Genomic DNA, 20,730 nt, shown 5'->3' with positions numbered 1-20,730 from the left:
GCCTCAAGGCGCCCCGAGACCCCCTGCCTCATAAAGTGGCGCCCCCAGTAACCGCAATTCCTGGATCCGCCCCTGCCCACCCATTGTTCACAAAGGCAGTGCATTCACGAGGGAATGGCTATGATTACAATTTGTAAAACATTGTAAATGTAAATATTAAGTGAATTTCATTTCTGAAAATACGTGAGGGTGTGAATTGCAATGCTTCACTCCTACGTATTTCATGAAAAGTATGTAATAACAATTCGATCATTGGCTAAAAGGCTTAATCCTGGTTTATATTAGATAGAACGTTTATTTTAGTACCTCATTGGTTTATCAGAACTCTATAAGGAGCCGCATCCGCAGATTTAGTCACTCAGCTAGGGTCAAAAACTCAAACATTCGTGTTTCACAAGAACTTCGTGGCAAAATCTTTCTTTTATATTGTAACGGTCAGCCGGGTTCGATCGACGGTGGCCATAGTTCAGTTATTAAAGTGCCTGACTATCTAGAGATTCGGGGGCCCGGGTTCGAATCCCGGTCTGGTACGTTGCATTTTCTCCCTTCCTGTTACATTTGGTGCCGTAGACCAGCCCCTGGAACTGACGGGTGAAATGTCTGCCAGGGATTAAATTGGGATCCTGGGTTGTTGTCTTCAAGTGTGAAGACATTTAAGGAGGGGGGAATGTAGCGGTCAGCCAGGTTCGATCGACGGTGGCCAGATAGTTCAGTTGGTAGAGCGTCTGACTATCTAGAGATTCGGGGGGGGGGGGGGGTCTTCGAATCACGTGGCATTTTCTCCCTTCCTGTTAAAATATAGAGCGTGCGGTAATTGAAAATAATGAATCCCAAAATAATGCAGTGTTAAGAAGTGATATTTTACACTTAAAAAATGTAGATACCTCATAGAGTCGATTTACTTTGGTCCAGAGTAGAATTGGGTATCCCTTACTTTACTATATGCCTATCCCAATGTTTATATTTAGCCTTGCCCTACATTTCTTTGCGGTGTATGGAGGTCCTCTAGTGCTATAAAACTGCATAGTTTTCACAGTGTATGGAAGCTTGTTTGTGTCATAACTTTAGATTCTTTTTTTTATTATTTCAGTACTTGGTAATTCTGATCATTTATTTTTTCCCTCAGATTATACTTATTCATTTTCATTGGAAAACTTATTTATTTGTTATCAACTATTTACTTTTCTTATGCTAAATTAGTAAACCTGAAAAATCTTTTCATTTCCAACAATGTGTTGAACATAATTGTGGGAATCACAACCAAAGCTATGTACAGCACAGAGACAGTGTGTTCCATGATTTAGGTAGTGACTTGAGAAGTGATCCTAAGTGCTATTTGACTGTGGGTTCTTTTAATAAAGATGATAGAACTTGTACTTTGGGAGAAGCTAGACATATTTTAGTCTCAGCATACACAGGCCTCCTGTTACAATACCAACGACAAAAACAATGGAAAGGTAAATACTGTGAAATAAAGTTGCCATGCTGTCTGGATAATTGTTATGAATTTGTCAGCAATGGTGAATTCGTTATAATGCCACACCCACTTTATTGCCCATATTCGTCTTGAACAAAAGTTGGTAATAGATCGAGGGAGCACTATATATATACTGGTTCATAGAAAATATTAATTTCATTTCATCTAAGTTTTATGCCCATCAACTTTAAATGCAGATGTCGGAGTGGTAAATATCATGACTTTGAAATATAGATGTACTAACACATTTTTGTATGTTACATTTTACATCTACTGCTTCCATGTAATATAAAGAAGAAAATGCACTGATATAAACATGTATTTTTAATGAATAAAAAAAAGTAAATTATCATTATACACATAATATAAAGAGTCTTCCAATGTACATGATGTATCACAAGAAATTTTTCAATATCATTTAAAAAGTCAACAAATGCTCAAATATCACCTGAAAGTCAAAATACATATGGTTGTATGTGCAATGTGGTTGAAAAATATTCCTAGCTGGCTTTCTTTTCGCTGCGCACTAAGTAAATTTTGTTGCTACTTCCTATGGCCACCACTGGGTTGTTGCCATTGCCGTCATTGTCGATGCAATATACACCCTGCGGAAGTTCACATAAATGACCTGTTGTCTGCAAAGAGAAATAGATCTTGACTCTGTTGATTTCACGAGCCTTGCAAAAAGTGACTAAAACTAATACCACAACAGTCATTTTGGATCCTGAAATTTAAATATTTTTTTATATCTCTGAAATTCAGCAATTTCAATGTTGCAATACATTAAGACAACACTGAAGATTTGTTTAAGCAAAAGCTTAATGTATAACACTAACATGAGGCCCAGGGGCCTTATAGGTCACCTGAGTATCATGTAACAACCTTCCAATGTTTGAATTAGGTTTGTGTTTAAATATAAGAATTTTACTTTTGGATGGAAGAAACATTGAATAGCTATGTGGTCAGCCCCGCCTTTGCACCAGAACCCCTGACCCAGGGGCCATAAATTTCAGTTTTGAAAGAAGCATCCTTGATCATCATTATCATACTATTAGTTTGTCTACTTAATACCCAGCAGCAGAGGAGAAGATTTTCAAAGAAATAAAATGCATTTTCACTATATGATCAATACGGCCCCACCCTAATACCAGAACCCCTGACCCAGGGGCCATGAATTTCACAATTTTGAAAGAGGCATCCTTGCTCATCATAACCATGCTATTGGTTTGTCCACTTAATACCCAAGGACAGAGAAGAAGATTTTCAAAGAAATAATGCATTTTCACTATATGACTTATAGAGCCCCACCCTAGCACCAGAACCCCTGATCCAGGGGCCATGAATTTCACAATTTTTAAAGAGGCATCCTTGCTCATCATTAGCATGCTATTAGTTTGTCTACTTAATACCCAGAGACAGAGAAGAAGATTTTCAAAGAATTTCTACATTTTCACTATATGACCAATAGAGCCCCACCCTAACACAAGAACCCCTGCCCCAGGGGCCATGAATTTCACAATTTTGGTAGAGGGCTCAACGCTCATTATAATTATGCCCACAGTTTGGCTTCTTGATGTCCAGGAGTAAAGAAGAAAATTTTTTAAAATTACACTCATTTTGATGGTTTTTGCCCCACCCCTCAGGCCCCAGGGGGGCAGGGACCACGAATTTCACAATTTTTGTTCCCCTCCACCCACAGATGGTATATGCCAAAATTGGTTGAAATTGGTTCAGGGATTTCAGAGAAGAAGCTGAAAATGTTCAAATGTTAACGCACGACGACGGACAAAAACAGATAGCAATAGGTCACCTGAATGATTCAGGTGACCTAAAAAGTGGTGTGTTTTTTTTAAATTAGTTGCTTTTATCCATCTTTCTCCAAAAAAAGGTAAAAAAAAAAAAAAAAGTCTACTTTTTAATAATTATTTCAATTAGAAATCATGGATAGCATGCATTGACCAAAACTATTCACAAAACCTTTTAAAATATGTTATATTAATTTTGATCACGGTTAACGTAAGTGGTCCATTCTTTCTGAATTTGAGCAGCTTGGGCAATTTTTAGCAAGTTGAAAGAAAATTACAGGAAATGCAAGTCATACATGATAATGTCGACAGTAAATCCATGATTCATTACTAAAATTATGATTAGTTTTGTATAACTCATTTATACTTAACATCAAAGAATTAGGGGTGTGCAAACAGGATTTCAGTGATTTTTTCCCAAAATGCCATTTATCTCATTTTCCATTTACTCTCTCCAATATACATGTAATCAGTTTTTATTTTAAAGAAAATTACCACTTATAAAAGCTTGAAATCTTATTATATTTTCTTCAAAGTCATAAAATCTTCTACTGCTACTGTAATATTTTGATGTGGCCAATCCCGAACAACAAAATAATTTTGTGAAACACTGATGCTTCCATAAGACCAAACTCCAAGGTAAAGGTATTGAGGTCAAAAATGTTGGTTTGAAAAAAAAAGGCTTTGTCACAAAGAATTGCACAAGTCATGTGAAATATGAAAGCCCTATCACCATCCATTCAAAATTTATGACCAAGGTTTTTGTAACAAATAGACAGACAAAAAAACTATATATGTCCCAAAATTATGAGGGCATAAAAATCAAACAGAAGATTTGATCAAAGTATGAAAAGCAACAAAAATGAATGAAAGTTTTTTTTTTTTTTTGGACCTCACAAACCTAGTGTGTTCCTCAAGCATTATTACATAGCAGAGTAACTATACTAACATTTAATGTTCCCCTGTCGATGACTCTGGCCATGTTCATGTCTGATCCTCCACAGATGATGTTCTCCTTTCCAAGCCACTGACAACAATACAACTACAAAAACACATACTTGATAATTTGCAAAATATAAAAAAAAATAAGTTATTACACAAACTTCATTCATTGATAGTAATTCTTGATATCACACATGATATAAGAGATACATTACACAGGTGAGCTAACAATTAGAAAACACATCCTCATTACAAAATTCTAATCTTACCAAACTGTCATTCATAGGTTCTGGAGGAACATCTTTGATTTTTTCTGCACTAGCAAAATCCCAAATCTGCAATATATAATAAATACATTATCTTCAATTTGTAAGCTGATGAAATAATGAGAGTTGTTAAAAGACAGCAGCGAACAGTGTGTGTGGGGTTATTGTTAAAGTTTGACAGCACCTGATGAAAAACAAGAGGCCCACAGGCCTTATCGGTCACCTGAGTACTAGTGAAAAAGTATCACTACTTCCATGGGCTATGAAATCTAGAAAAAAAATTCCTGTTATGAATATTTCAACTAAATGAAATATGATGAAATAATGAGAGTTGTTAAAAGACAGCAGCGAACAGTGTGTGGGGGGGTTATTGTTAAAGTTTGACAGCACCTGATGGAAAACAAGAGGCCCATAGGCCTTATCGGTCACCTGAGTACTAGTGAAAAAGTATCACTACTTCCATGGGCTATGAAATCTAGAAAAAAAATTCCTGTTATGAATATTTCAACTAAATTCTAATGTTCGGCAACAGTATAAAACAAGATGTGTTCTTAAAACTTCACTGCCCTCAAAAGTGCATACATTGGTAAAAGGCTTTAAATAATAGGTGTATTAACATTGAAACATCAAAAGATATGACTAATTAGGACTCATCCTAAAGCCATAACCCTGGGTTATGAAAATCACCATTTTTTGTACATTCTTTTCTGCTATTCCTAAGTATGCATTTAGATTTTATACAGTATCAGCAAACTTAAACATAAATACTATATATACTAAGTTTGGCCCTACCCTGGGGTCAAAACCCTTACTCTGGGGATCATCAAATTTACAATTTTGTAAAAGACTACCTGCTCTATCCATTTAGTTTCAATTTAGTATCAATAGCACTAAAGAAGATGTTATTCAAGTGTTTTACACATCAACACTATCGTAGAGGCCTTCCTGCTCTACATCACTATGCATTTAGTTTTTCTTACACATGTGCAGTTCTAGAGAAGAAGATTTTTGAAAATTGGTCAATTTTGTGCAGTTTTTGCCCCACCCCTAAGGCCCCAGGGGTGCAAGAATCCTGAAATTTACAATTTATGTCCCCCTTGTTCCAAATATGTTTCATACCAAATTTGAAAAGAATTGGAAGATAGCTATTAAGAAGTTAAAAATGTCTATTGTTCACACATTTAATAACTGACTATTTTGGCCCCACCCTGATACCAAAACCTCTACCCCTGGGATCATCAAATTTACAATTTTGGTAAAGGACTACCTGTTCTTTCTAAATATCTATTTAGTTTCAATTTAGTATCAATAGCACTAAAGAAGATGTAATTTAAGTGTTTTACACATAAAAACTATATGCCAAGTTTGGCCCCGCCCTGGGGTCAGAACCCCTACCCCGGAGATCATGAAATTTACAATTTTGGTAGAGGCCTTCCTGCCTTACATCATCATGCATTTAGTTTTTCTTTCACGTGTGTGGTTCTTGAGAAGAAGATTTTTGAAAATTGGTCAATTTTGGGCAGTTTTTGCCCCGCCCCTAGAGCCCCAGGGGTGCTGGAGTCCTGAAATTTACAATTTATGTCCCCCTTGTCCCAATGATGCTTCATATTAAATTTGAAAAGAATTGGACTGGTAGTTATCAAGAAGAAATTAAAAATGTTCAATTGCTAACGCACGATGACGGATGACAACCAATTGCCTAAAAATCTGCTGTTTCTGTACAAAAGGTTTTTTTTTCCCTGGTCCAAACAAATGAGACCTTATCGTTGGAACAAATGAGATTTTATTGTTGGATCAGATCTTATGTTTTCCAGTAAGGAAACTGTATTCCAAATAGGAATCATTACTCCTCACTTTGGTCCATGGTCAATCTGAAGGCATGGGCATTGGATCTGAGAGATCTTCCTGACGTGTAGTTTCTAAATATGACAGAGTTTATAACAGCTAATATTTTTGCCCACTTCCTTATGGCAAAACAATGTAGTATCATTTTTGTCAGTCTATAACAAGGAAAGAATATTTAGACTTTATATAGTTCTGAAATGTCGTTAATGATGAGTCTATATATAGTTGTCTTTGTCAGTAGAATAAATCATAGTACAGTAATGATGAGTCTATATATATGTACCTGAAGTACGTCCGATTTCCTCCAGGATCCTGTGAGGATGTGATTGTGAATCGGGTCAATGTCCAGGGCCTCTCCACAGATATGTGGCCCACTGATTAACCTAAAAATGTAGCAAAGTATTGAAAATAACTAGACTAGTGTTATTAACAAAGAAACAGTTACAATGTATCTCATAATAAGATTAGTTAGAGATTAATCCCCCTAATCAAAACTTAGAAAATAGCACCACCACCCCCTCCCCCAATTAATAAGAATTGTTAGAGTATAACCCCCCTCGATAATCAGAATTGTTAGAGTATACCCCCCCCCCCCCCCCCCCCCTAATAATCAGAATTGTGAAAATACATCAAATTTGTTAGAAATACCCCCCAATCAGAATTCTTAGGGAATACACACACACACACACCCCAATAATAAGAATTGTCAGAGAGTAACCACACAACACTCTCTTCTCGTCACCACCTATCCCACCAACACCACCCCTGACCTTGTGTATGGGTTATTCTAGAATAAACTGACATTTGAATGACGTTTACAGGAATTTACACTCAGACTACTTTAATTCCATTGATGTTTGATTACAATAACTGTAGCTGGCTCCCGGGCCAATAAATGCTCACCTTAAGATTGAAAAAAACTTTAGTGACTAAATGCATTGTGGAAAGCATGAGGTGTTTGTTGGCATACACGTAGATAATTAGTATGTTGGTTCATTAATACATGAATACATCAGAGAAAGTTTTAAAACATCTGTTCAATACCAAATAATTGATACCTCTAGGTCATACATGTAAATGAAAATCTGGAGGTTTAAATGAGATTTTAAACCTTTTTAAATGTCAAAGGGTGCATTGGCTGTAAGTGTTCCATTTAGCATAACGAATAGGTCAACCATATGATCTTTTAGTACTTAAATCTAGTTTATATTTTAAAACACTGTATAAAATTGAATATAAACAATAAAATGCCTTTCTTTGTTGTTTCATTGGGTGATGAAGGTAGCAATCATTGCAGAATTTTTTTTTTCTGAAATGCTAGCTACCTTCATCACCGATGAAAGAACAAAGAAAGCATTTTATTGTTTAATTACTAACAACATTCAACTTCATACTGTTCAGATAAGAAGCCACTCTGTAAAACTGAGGCTCTGAAATTTGTGTTTAAGATTTTTATCCATTGAATAAAGTTTTCCCCAAAACCAAAATACTTTAAAACTTTATATATGAATGACCATGACATTGAGTCGAAGGCCTTTTCGAAATCAATGAGAACTAGAAGGCCTGGGATATTATTTCTTTCAGTGTATGACATAATATCATATATAAATCGAGTATTCTCCCCTATATATCTACCTTTTAAAAAACCAGACTGTGTATCGGATATTATATAATCCAAAACTTGTTTAATTCTAAAGCTGAGACAACCAGATATAATTTTGTATAATACATTTAAAAGTGTAATTGGTCGCCAGTTTTTTAAAAACTGTCTTGGTTTGTCCCCTTTAGGTAAGCATGAAATAAAGAACCAAATCTTGTTAGATTACTATGTCACTTAAAGTTTAAATATCATGTAGAGAAATATGCTGCAATTCAAGCATTTAAAATACATAACTTTGATAAAATATGGATGAAGTGGGAAAATATTTTTGCAATTGATTAATTATTACTACATGTACTTGTCATTATTTTTAGTACATGTATTATTGTTATTATTATTACTTTCACTATTGTACAGCAAGTAACCTAAACCACAGGGAGATGTATGCATGTATGAAAGGTATGTTTGTGTAAGTGTTTGATGTATTGTATGAAACCAAAAAAATAAATAAATTATAAAAAAAAAAAAAAAAACATTCAACTTCATTGTGACATACAAAGAATCTGTACAGAATATTGCAATGAAAATTTTTCTTTGATGTTTGATGTAAATTATTATGCCCAAGAAATCGAAGATCAAATGGCATATCGTTTTTGTCCTGTCATTCTGTTCAAAACTTAAATCTTCCATATAACTTTTGTGCCAAGGAAGATACATGTACACTGTACATTGGCTCATTTTGGTGCACTAGAAGTGTTGGCTTTTGGCAGATGAAGAAAATTTGCCAAAAATGAAAGTGCCAAACTTTTTATGCATATAAATGATACACTTGTTAAATGAAAATGCACAAAAAAAATGCAGCAATAATATTTCACATTACTTTTTTCAGAAAAGTCTGTTAAATATTCCTGACGCCAAAATAGCCTGATATGTGTTAGACTTGGCAATTTGTTTAGAAATATGTGAGAGCTGAAATATCCACATAAGAATATGGCCATGCTTGGGGCTTTTGTGCTTAACATTAAATACATCTTGTTGCAGGCTGTCCAGTGGCCCTAAAATTCCTAAAAATTCCTAATTTTTTTCAGTTTTGCTAAAATTCCTAAAAAAATGTAAAATTCAAGGGGAAATCCTAAAAAAGCCCTTATTTTTCATGTCAATTCCTACTTTTTTATCAGTCTTGAAAAATCAAAATGCATTCATACAAAATGTGTGTTATTAACGTAGATTGCAGTTCTTATTCAGATAATGCTGATGCAGTGAAAGGCAATTGACCTGTGGATCCATGTGTCAAGCTTGTTTATTGGTTGTGACTTTGTGATAAAGAGTTGAGATTTATGTAACATCTTATTTGTGTGTCATGTGAGTTTCTTTATTGTCAAATTTGACAAGGTAAGTCCTTTTAAATAATTAAAACTTCCGCAATTTGGTTAAAAATTCCTAATTTTAGCCCTAATTTTTTAAAATTTTACCCCTAAAATTTGCTCTTATTTTTTGTCCAAGGGTGCTGGACAGCCTGCTTGTTGAAATAGAAATTGCCCTTGCTGCCTTGACCTTGACCAAATGACCTTTGTTTGAAGTCTCTTCATACTACCTTGCGATAGACAATCTGTGTGCCTCTAAAGCTCTCCATTATTATGGCTTGAAAAAGAATTTTCGAATTCATTTTTTCAAGGAGAATTGAAGTTTCCTTAAAGCCACTTCCTTTACCCTAAGGTAATGCCATGAACAAATCAAACTCATCATTATATTGTGATCCTCCAAGACCAGTTTGGTCAAAAGAGATCAGCAGATCTTTTAAAGAAGACATTTTTGTAACTACTACTACCAGTAGTGGTAGAGTATTCACTTCATAACTGGGAGGTCGTAAGCCCCCCCCCCCCCCCCCCCCAGCCATGGCCGCATCAAACCTAAGATGTAAACATAGGTAGTGATTGTTCCTTCATCAAACACTCGGCATGTAGAAAATAGAATCACGGGTCTTTTGGACACAATCTTAAAAATGAAGGTTCCATGTCAGAGTAAGTGTTAGCATGTTAAAGAACCTTCTCCACTGCTACGGACCTGAGCGCTAAGCATAGGTGTAAATTTGTGGTACTTTACCTACAGCTGGTGAAAATTTTTTGATGAGATGTAAAACAATCAAACAAGTAAGCAAACAAGCTAGTAACCACTACTCCCCCCCCCCCATTTTTTTTTTTTTTTTTTGTAAATCATTTCCCTTTATTTTGTTTTATGTGAAAGCCCTTAGCTCAAATGATACCAGTACTATGGACCAAATTTTTGAAAACTGTCTAAAGATTTGCTAAGATATGGTTTATATTCCATAAAGTTTATGCTAGCACACCATGCAATGGCCTTAAGATAAGCTCACAAAGCCTTCAGCTCAGGTGAGGTATAAAAAAACAAGAGGCCCATGGGCCACATCGCTCACCTGAGTCACCTTGGTTCATATCAGAAGATTTTCCATATACATTTGCATGTAAAACTGTAGTCCCTATTATGGCCCCAAACCTACCCCTGGAGGCCATGGTTTTTGCAAACTTGAATCTACACTATGTCAGAAAGCTTTCATGTAAATGTTAACTTCTTTGGTCCAATGGTTCTTGAGAAGAAGATTTTTAAAGATTTTCCCTATATATTTGTATGTAAAACTTTGATCCCCTATTGTGGCCCCATCCTACCCCAGGGGGCCATGATTTTAACAAACCTGAATCTGTACTATATCAGGAAACTTTCATATAAATCTCAGCTTTTCTGGCTCAGTGGTTCTTGGGAAGAAGATTTTTAAAGATTTTTCCTATATATTTGTATGTAAAATTTTGACCCCCTATTGTGGCCCCATCCGACCCCCGGGGGCCATGATTTTAATAATTTAGAATCTGAACTATATCAGGAAGCTTTCATATAAATCTCAGCTTTTCTGGCTCAGTGGTTCTTGGGAAGAAGATTTTTCCTATATGTTTGTATGTAAAACTTTGATCCCCTATTGTGGCCCCATCCAACCCCCGGGGGCCATGATTTTAACAATTTAGAATCTGCACTACCTAATAAAGCTTATCTATAAATTTCATCTTTTCTGGCCCAGTGGTTCTTGAGAAGAAGATTTTTTAATGACCCTACCCTATTTTTACCTTTTCTTGATTATCTCCTCTTGGAAGGTGGCCTGGCCCTTTATTTTAACAATTTAGAATTCCCTTTACCTGAGGATGTTTTGTGCTAACTTTGGTTGAAATTGGCCCAGTGGTTTTTGAGAAGAAGTCAAAAATGTTAAAAGTTTACAGACGGACGGACAGACGGATGGACGCCGGAATACAGGTGATCAGAATAGCTCACTTGAGCTTTTAGCTCCGGTGAGCTAAAAACCTGGGAAATTTGAAACACATTATAGCTTTTTAGTTGATGAATTATTTACTTTGGACAATACAAATTTACCTTATAGACTGTTTTTGACGATCATCCCAAAACTGTAAAAGAAAATAGTTTTCAGAGATGTCTTTTGAAATACATGTAATCCAAACTGTATTAACAATCATTAAAGTAAAGACCACCACGTCAGGTACATAATGCATAGTCTACAAGGAGTCCTGAGGCACCTGACTATGACTGACTTATCCAGTACAGGGATACCCTATCATATCATTCTTACGTGTACTGTGTTATCCCATCCTCCCGAGATGAAGACATGTGGAAAGTTGGGATGATACTGGGCTGCAAACACTCGGAAATGATGGCCATCCATTTTATCTCGAGAATCGCTGCATTAAATACAGAGATTTCAAGTTCACAAGATAATCAATCATACATAATCTTTAGAATGAATAAAAATAAAAACAACTATCTAAATTTTCTCTTTATCTTATTCAGGAGTTCAAATGAAAACTATATTAAAAGAATTCCATAGAAAACAGTTTGTTCTATCATTTTCTACACAAATAATGCATTGATAATGAAGAACTTTCCTTTCTTTTCTTATTGTATCAACTGAATGACGGTGTTCAGAATCGGTACAGTAACTTTGTTAAAAGTTGACGATTTAACATACCTCGGTTCCAACGTATTGATTCTTTTCTTTGTGACCTCATCATACACATGGATTTGTGGACTATCACCAGTGGTCAAAAACCTGGTGCCATCTGGGTTTGTAGCTATGTTGAGTGTCTGTCGAACTTCGTTGATTGTGTGAAGACAGTTCCCTGATGTGTAATGCCAAAATTTGACTAAACCGGATGCATCTGAAATTGTTTGTATCAAAATATCAGAGAGAGAATTAGAATAATGATTGAAACTCTGGTATACAAATTTTGTATGATTTTCAGGATCTTTACCTTACTAGGAATAATAAAACACCTCCTAGTGCATGTTCTTCAATTGAGCTGAGCTAAAAAACTTACATGAGGCAACAAGTATGTGGGAGTACTCTGTTTTTTCAGAAGACGAGTACAACCGAAAGCGAATTTGAGTGACAGGCAAGTGCTTTTGTTTAGTATCTGCGTCTTGGAGACTGTATAGGCACTGGTAAGAGGATGGACTGTAGATCTACAAAATAAAATTCCAGTTAGCAATTCTCTCATTCTGACATCATGTAAGGGAGAATGTAATAGATATACAGCTGTCTCAATGGGACATAGTAGAAAACTATGTTTAGTTCTAAAAGTTGGAAACGGACCTAAACACTGTCCTTATATAACCACAGTCACTGAAGCATACAGAGTAGGTCAGATGTAGCAATTGAAGAGAGAGAGAGAGAGAGAGAGAGAGAGAGAGAGAGAGAGAGAGAGAGACAAAGAGTGAGAGACAGAGAGAGAGAGATTTTCATTAATTTCAAGTTTTGTGGTTTTTAAGAGAGTAATAATTTACATCATGTCGATGTTTAGAATAGCAGATTTTGTTATACACCTAAAAAGATTTCTTATATAAAAGTTATATGATTTAGAAGTAACATTTTTACTGTTAAACCAATTCTCACACTTGTGGTCTAATGGCTGGTCAACCGTTTACGAACTGTTGACCGGGCAATAGTATGCTTTATTTCTATTGGCTATGTAAGTCACGTGAATCTCGGTCTGCTGCTTTGTTTACGCAATGGCAAGAGTCAATGATTTCACTGATGAAAATACAGCATTCATTAGATGTAACGCAGAACAGAAACACGAAAAATGTAATTATTGATTATTAATTAGGATATTACGTAGGATTTCTTTTAAACTAGCTGGATGTGTTGATAAATGCATGCAATTCCTCTTTCATATCAAAAGTTCGAAGTCAACAAACCATGTGCATCTAGTAAAACATTACTAAAAATTGAAAGTGTATAACAAAACAGTTATAGACTAGCTGTGTCCTCGTACAACAGCTGTTTTGTTTGACCCTCGAACGGATCTGTTGCCCCATTCTCAGGTCAAACAAAACAGCTGTTGTCCTTGAACCCAGTCAATAACAGTAAACTATGGCTGAAGATTGAGCTGTTAAAGTTTGTATTCAGTTTATTTTGTTCATGGAATATATAGTTTATATTCAGTTTATTTTGTTCATGGAATATAATAATCAAATTGATTTATACTGCTGATATATGATGACGAAGGCAGCTAAAGCTGAACTTCAATAGGCGATTGCATGGTCATATTTGTTACTGAATAATTAAATGTGTTGATTAGAGTGTTCAAAATTAACCATAACTGATACACCGAGTCTATGTCAAATGACACCAGTCTATGCCAATTGTAATTCAGACATGAAATGTCATGAAAAATTATATATTATTTGAGAAATGTCACGTATGTCCTTTAAATCCTCTAGATTTTCTGCTAGAATATCACCAATTTAGACATAAATTAACTTCACTCAACATACTTCTCTCCAGTTAGCAATAATCAATATAATGCCAAATTTTATAGTAATTTTGATGATAATTCAATATTCTGATTAAATAAAATTTCTGCCAAAAGAATTAATGAATTTTTAATAATTTAAATCTGTATTATATATAACACATGCAATCACAAATTAAAAATGTTGTTGACAAGTAGCGTCTAGCTATTTTGCACTGAGTCAAAAATTGATTAATTCATTGATGCATAAATTCACTTTTAGACTGTCAAATATTGATGTCAAATATCTGTAATTTCTTCAAATTGTGAGAATGTGCAATTAACCATAACCATTGCATTTTGAGATACTGCAGGTTATTGTCAGAGGAACACAACAATCAGTCATGGAGAGAAATATATCTCATCTCCTAACTGCAAAAACATTTTACAATTTAGGTTTTATTAGACTGACATTTATAAAGAGGAAGATCATCAAAATTCTGTAGATCTATTGGGGATAAAAACTCATGACTCACACACATATGCATGTACACACAAACACACATGCACACACATCTAAACACGCTCTATACTGTACCATGCATTTCTAACAATTGAACCTACTATATGTGCATAACTATTTTATAAGTATTTTTAAAAACTGTTAAATTAAAAAAATATTTGCTTTTCAATTTGCAGCATGCCTGTGTAATGAAGGAGGGAATTAATCTGGATCAGAATGGACAGATTTAAACCCAGGCCCACTGAATCTTTAGTCATCAGTGCTCTACCATCTGAGCTACATGTACCTGGCACTGCAGGGGATCAAACTGATCGATCTGGCCTCCACATTCCCCCCTACTTAAATCTTTGAAGAATTGATTCTCAGAAGTGTTAATATAGGGACGTTATTATAAATGTTCATATTCTGAAATGTATCACCTTGCCATGGCCAAATGAACTTAGATTTCTCCGCTATATGTTTGGATTAGGTTGAGGTTATAGTAAAAAATGTCATTAGATTTTTTTTTATTGATTTTCATATTCTGTTTAATGAATGGGTATTTAATCATAATGCCAAACCACATTCCTGACTGACCTACCAACTCAATGCCTATGTGACATAAGTAGTCTTTGTCATTTGATGTGGAGTACACCTGGCTGACCTAAACAAAACAATGCACATTCAGTTGCTGAAATAAAGCTTTTAAAGTGTGCTTTGTTTCAAGGCCAGATAGGTTCCAACATTGTGATTAAATTAGAGATGCATGCCTTATATTTTCTAAAAACGCAGTTCTTTCCTTATCTGATTTAAAAGGCAGATTATCCTACAACACGTATAGTTCCAAAGAAAATACAGTTTAATAGCTAATTGTAGTATTTCATGTCAGGAAGGTAAATAGTTATTGAAAACTTTAAATTTTTATTAACTTCATTTTGTGTAGGTCATTCTATCCCTTAATGACTGCAAGATGAATTATAAGATAAGTGTTCATGACACTGGATGTTTGTACAAAATTTCTTTTGCCTATAGGGTCAAATGTTGGAAAAAGCTTTTGAAATGTACATTTTTATCTTATAAGGCTGACCATTTGGTGGTGATAACTATAAGATTAAACTACATGTATAAACATTGAGATTAAAGCAATTTATAATTCATTTATGATTTAACCGTAAAATTAATTCAATTTTTTCCAAGAAGTGAATTCTTGATGTGTTTTTTACAGGCCAGTTCCTCCAGTTTTTCTTTCTTTAGCTTTTATTACCAGAACTAAGATTTGATTTCGAAGTTGTGTGGGCATTTTCTAAAAGAAAATTTAAAATGTGAAAAACCATGAAAAAGATTTCAACCCTCTGCCCTTCAGTTTAAAGTAATATAAAGATGTGTCTTAGTTATGACAATAATGGATCAACGTTTAAAAAAATCTTACACTGAAAGTCTTGATCAATAAAAGCCTTAACAAGCTTATATCCCCTCATATATAGGAACCTGGTGTCAAAAAAATGTCTATCTGTACATAAAACTTTCTATATGTATTCGTACAGAATCAAACCAAAAGTGAACAAAAACCTAGCCTTATACTTGTCATCTTCAGGCCTCTCCACTTAGAATATAAAAAGTGTCTGCATCAAAAATATCTTTTTCTTAAAGAAATTTTAATCATTATGTATATATAGTCTAAAACATACTATTGATTTCTCACAAAGGTCCGCTTGAAAGAAAGTTGAAAGTTGAGGACTCTTATTCACACAAAACTCTGCATGAATTGGAAAAGTTAGCACAAAAATTTAAATGCAGTAAGGTGCAGGTACATGCTTAAGACATATGTCAAACAAACCAGAGTGCTATATCTGTCAACACTTAAAGCATTTAATATTTTAATAAATTTGTTCAGTTACAAGGCCAACTTCAGAGCCTATCTAAATATTTAAAGAAACTCATCCAAGCTCAAATAATATATCACTCTGACTGAATTAACATTTATATATCCCCAGATAATATGTGTACTCCTGACAAAGAATGAATATTTATAACTCTAGAGGTTATCTTACGAATTGGCCACTCTACCAGATGATGTTCCATTACAATTAACAGTGACTGTCAGGGTGTATTCACACTAGTCTTGTATTGCACAAAATGATGATTGTAGTGTCTCTTCTTAGTTTCTTATTTTTAGTACTGTTTAATTATCATTAAAAGTGATCATGTACTTTAATTATCCTTCTGAAAGAGGGTGAAAGTGTTTTTCAACTTTCAATTTGATGTGCTCAAAATTCTTTAAAGACGAATATTGTATACATTTCATAATAGACAAATCTAACACCATTTTTCAATCACCTGACCGTGAAGAAAACCAATGGTAATGCCTATAACATGCTAGTTTAACAAAGTTCTCATGTAAGTAACTGTTAAGAGAGATGGAAAATGAACTATAGAAAGAACCCACATCATCGTATGAAATATTCACAATAGTTTTCCTTTAATGGTCCCATTAGATAATTGTAAAGCATTTGCTCTATTGCTTTTGATGTTCAGGTGAAGACACTTGAAACAATCAATGCCTATAACTCCTGAACACTTAATGCGGTTCATCCTATAATGACAATACAATGCAGAGTACTTAATAAGTAGATCTGCATTAAAGGGGAAAAATTATCTGGTATTGATTAACAAGTTGTCAAAGCAATGACACATGTATAAAAGTTACTGTTATTAATTTTGATGATGGAAAATCTTCTAACTCATGGATTATTATACTTTCTCAAATATATAAGCACAACTTTCCTGATTTTGTTACACATTGCATGGAATTGTTAACATAATCAAATAAATGTTCATTGCATGATCAATGCTTTCAATGAAGACTTTAATACATGTAATCAATAGTCCATTTAATACCAAATTTTGGTTTGTATGTGTAACATCATACCTTGTGCTAGATGAATTTATCTATGCAACTATCATTAATGTATCTTCATCACCTTTTTCGCTTAAATACATGTAAAAGAAAATTATATTTCTCAGATTCTGCAAGTATACCTTCACTGTTCCATCAATCAATCCCACGGCTAAGTGTTGTCCATCCGAACTAAACCTACAGCACATCACATCAGTACTGCAGTCTCTGTATAGGACCAAAATTTAAAAAAAAGAAAGATATTTAATACAGACATCAAGATCAAATATCATTTATTCATCAATCAATATGATAATAAAACTTTTATGACTGGCTCAACACATCCAGTAAAATTCTCTTGATTCAAATGAAAATGTTAGTCTTTCAGTAAATATAACCCTCATATCATAATGTATGAATTAAAGAAAAAAATTAAGATCTTTATTTTTTAAAACACTGTATGAAAATTTGTAACTACTATAAGGTATTAAAAAAAATCCATACATTTTTGCTACATTTGAATTCATGATCTACAGATCTGTTCAGTAACATTATCTACAGGTATGTTAACATAATCTACAGGTATGTTGTTCAGTAACATAATCTACAGGTATGTTGTTCAGTAACATAATCTACAGATCTGTTGTTCAGTAACATAATCTACAGCTCTGTTGTTCAGTAACATAATCTACAGGTATGTTGTTCAGTAACATAATCTACAGGTATGTTGTTCAGTAACATAATCTACAGGTATGTTGTTCAGTGACATAATCTACAGGTATGTTGCTCAGTGACATAATCTACAGACATGTTGTTCAGTGAGTACATAATCTACAGGTATGTTGTTCAGTAACATAATCTACAGGTATGTTGTTCAGTAACATAATCTACAGGTATGTTGCTCAGTGACATAATCTACAGACATGTTGTTCAGTGACATAATCTACAGGTATGTTGTTCAGTAACACAATCTACAGGTATGTTGTTCAGTGACACAATCTACAGGTATGCTGTTCAGTGAGTACATAATCTACAGGTATGTTGTTCAGTGACACAATCTACAGGTATGCTGTTCAGTGAGTACATAATCTACAGGTATGTTGTTCAGTAACATAATCTACAGGTATGTTGTTCAGTGAGTACATAATCTACAGGTATGTTGTTCAGTAACACAATCTACAGCTCTGCTGTTCAGTGACACAATCTACAGCTCTGTTGTTCAGTAACATAATCTACAGGTATGTTGTTCAGTAACATAATCTACAGGTATGTTGTTCAGTAACATAATCTACAGGTATGTTGTTCAGTGACATAATCTACAGGTATGTTGCTCAGTGACATAATCTACAGACATGTTGTTCAGTGACATAATCTACAGGTATGTTGTTCAGTAACACAATCTACAGGTATGTTGTTCAGTGACACAATCTACAGGTATGCTGTTCAGTGAGTACATAATCTACAGGTATGTTGTTCAGTAACATAATCTACAGGTATGTTGTTCAGTAACATAATCTACAGGTATGTTGTTCAGTGAGTACATAATCTACAGGTATGTTGTTCAGTAACACAATCTACAGCTCTGCTGTTCAGTAACATAATCTACAGGTATGTTGTTCAGTGACACAATCTACAGGTATGTTGTTCAGTAACATAATCTACAGGTATGTTGTTCAGTGACACAATCTACAGGTATGTTGTTCAGTGACATAATCTACAGGTATGTTGTTCAGTGACACAATCTACAGGTATGTTGTTCAGTAACATAATCTACAGGTATGTTGTTCAGTAACATAATCTACAGGTATGTTGTTCAGTGAGTACATAATCTACAGGTATGTTGTTCAGTAACACAATCTACAGCTCTGCTGTTCAGTGACATAATCTACAGGTATGTTGTTCAGTGACACAATCTACAGGTATGTTGTTCAGTAACATAATCTACAGGTATGTTGTTCAGTGTTATAATCTACAGGTATGTTGTTCAGTGACATAATCTACAGGTATGTTGTTCAGTGTTATAATCTACAAGTATGTTGTGACTATATTATAAATGTTAAGATGTCTAGTGGTGTTGATGCAATTTAATTAATGTTTTTACTGCAACCTCAATGCTCTATTGTATACATATTACATTGGGTCAGGTTGGGCTTGAATCAGTTTGCTGTAGGGCTGAAACAATTAATCGCGGTTCACTCGAACCGCGATTCACGGCATTCGGTTCAATTTTCGGTTCAACATCTTCAAATTTCGATTAGGTTAATGTTTACATTTTTTTCGGAAAAAAGAATTCAACACGGATTTGGTTTTTTACCTTACAATTTATTACAACAAAAATGGCGGACACTAACTCGGGAATCGTGATTAAAAACCCTCCGGCAATCTAAGGTCCCCTGTATGGAAGCATTTTGGTTTTAAAGAGAACGGAACTGCGGCAGTATGTAGAATTTGTTTCACAGAAATAAATTACCAATGATCTTGGATATTTTATAGCATGTGATATGATAAAGACCATATTCCCTTGTTGAAAACGATGATTTTTAGGGGGGAAATGAAATAAAAACATGAAAGTTGTGTATTTTTTTATTGTTTATTAGAGTTTTTGACAACTATTGAATTGAATCGAAAATAATCGAATTGTGGCCTAAGAATCGAAAATTGAACCAAACCGTGAGGTACCTGAATCGTTTCAGCCCTAGTTTGCTGATTCATAAGAATTTAACAAAGCACAATACATGATCTTCAAATATGGATGTACATGTACAATGATACTTTTAAAGGACTTATAATATGTACTTCTTGAATCATACTGTAACCCGTTTGGATAGCTTAGTGGTTATAGAGCACCTGGCTTGTAAAACAGAGGTCTCAGGTTTGAATCCTGGTCTAGGAATGTTCTCCTTTCTTGTTACAAATGCTGTTGTTGATTACACTTGGACTTGCCATTGTTGAAATATCTATCAGCTAATAAATACCACAACATCGCTGTAGTGTAGGCCTATCTCTTTGATTATACGTCATTCATTTTAGGTCTAAAGTAGTATATGGTATAATGTTCAAAGATGGACATGGCAAATTATAATTTCCAAAACCATGTCATACAAACATATCAAACAATAGTTGACAATCTGTGAATTACTTTACCAGGTTTTAAAAATATAGTGTTAAAGTAGGCTAACTCACAATGTTCCAATTTGTTTTAGATTTCCCTCCAAATACGGTCCCGAGCGAGCGTTTTCGGTGAAATCGGCAGACTCAGTGGTACTTGAAATCACACTTGTCCGTCTGTTGTTGACGATAAACATGGTGCTAAATTCTCGTCCGTCAAAACATCAGTGATTTAGAAAGAAATGGTCGTCTGCTTCTTTGTCGTATTTTTCGCTACCAGTGAGAAACCTTGGTTGGCTATGTAAACTATGCAGTACCGCACTGACGGCAACAATTCAAAAATTGTAAATGGATGATTCCTGATAAAAACGGATATTGATTTAATAACACAAATTATATTATAAATGCATGGCACTTTCAATCTACTTTAATTACAACGTTTGTAAAATGAATCAAATATTAAAATATTCACCTTATAA

General features: G+C 34.4%; 1 protein-coding gene across 1 annotated transcript; it reads right to left on the bottom strand.

Moving 5' to 3' along the window:
• Positions 1 to 1,780: 1,780 nt before the first annotated feature.
• On the bottom strand, positions 1,781 to 20,595 carry LOC125675772 (uncharacterized WD repeat-containing protein alr3466-like). Its single transcript, XM_048913574.2, has 10 exons — positions 20,327 to 20,595; positions 17,287 to 17,371; positions 12,330 to 12,474; positions 11,981 to 12,170; positions 11,585 to 11,693; positions 11,371 to 11,402; positions 6,619 to 6,718; positions 4,494 to 4,559; positions 4,232 to 4,324; positions 1,781 to 2,112 (listed from the first exon to the last, which is right to left on the bottom strand). The coding sequence occupies exons 1-10, from the start codon at positions 20,446 to 20,448 to the stop codon at positions 1,978 to 1,980; spliced, it is 1,077 nt and encodes a 358-aa protein (XP_048769531.1). The 5' UTR covers positions 20,449 to 20,595; the 3' UTR covers positions 1,781 to 1,977.
• Positions 20,596 to 20,730: the final 135 nt, after the last annotated feature.

Source organism: Ostrea edulis, chromosome 1, assembly GCF_947568905.1.
Source record: "Ostrea edulis chromosome 1, xbOstEdul1.1, whole genome shotgun sequence".
NCBI lineage: Eukaryota > Metazoa > Mollusca > Bivalvia > Ostreida > Ostreidae > Ostrea > Ostrea edulis.
Note: the sequence above shows the minus strand (reverse complement) of the source record. Positions and strands in the feature narration are given on the sequence as shown.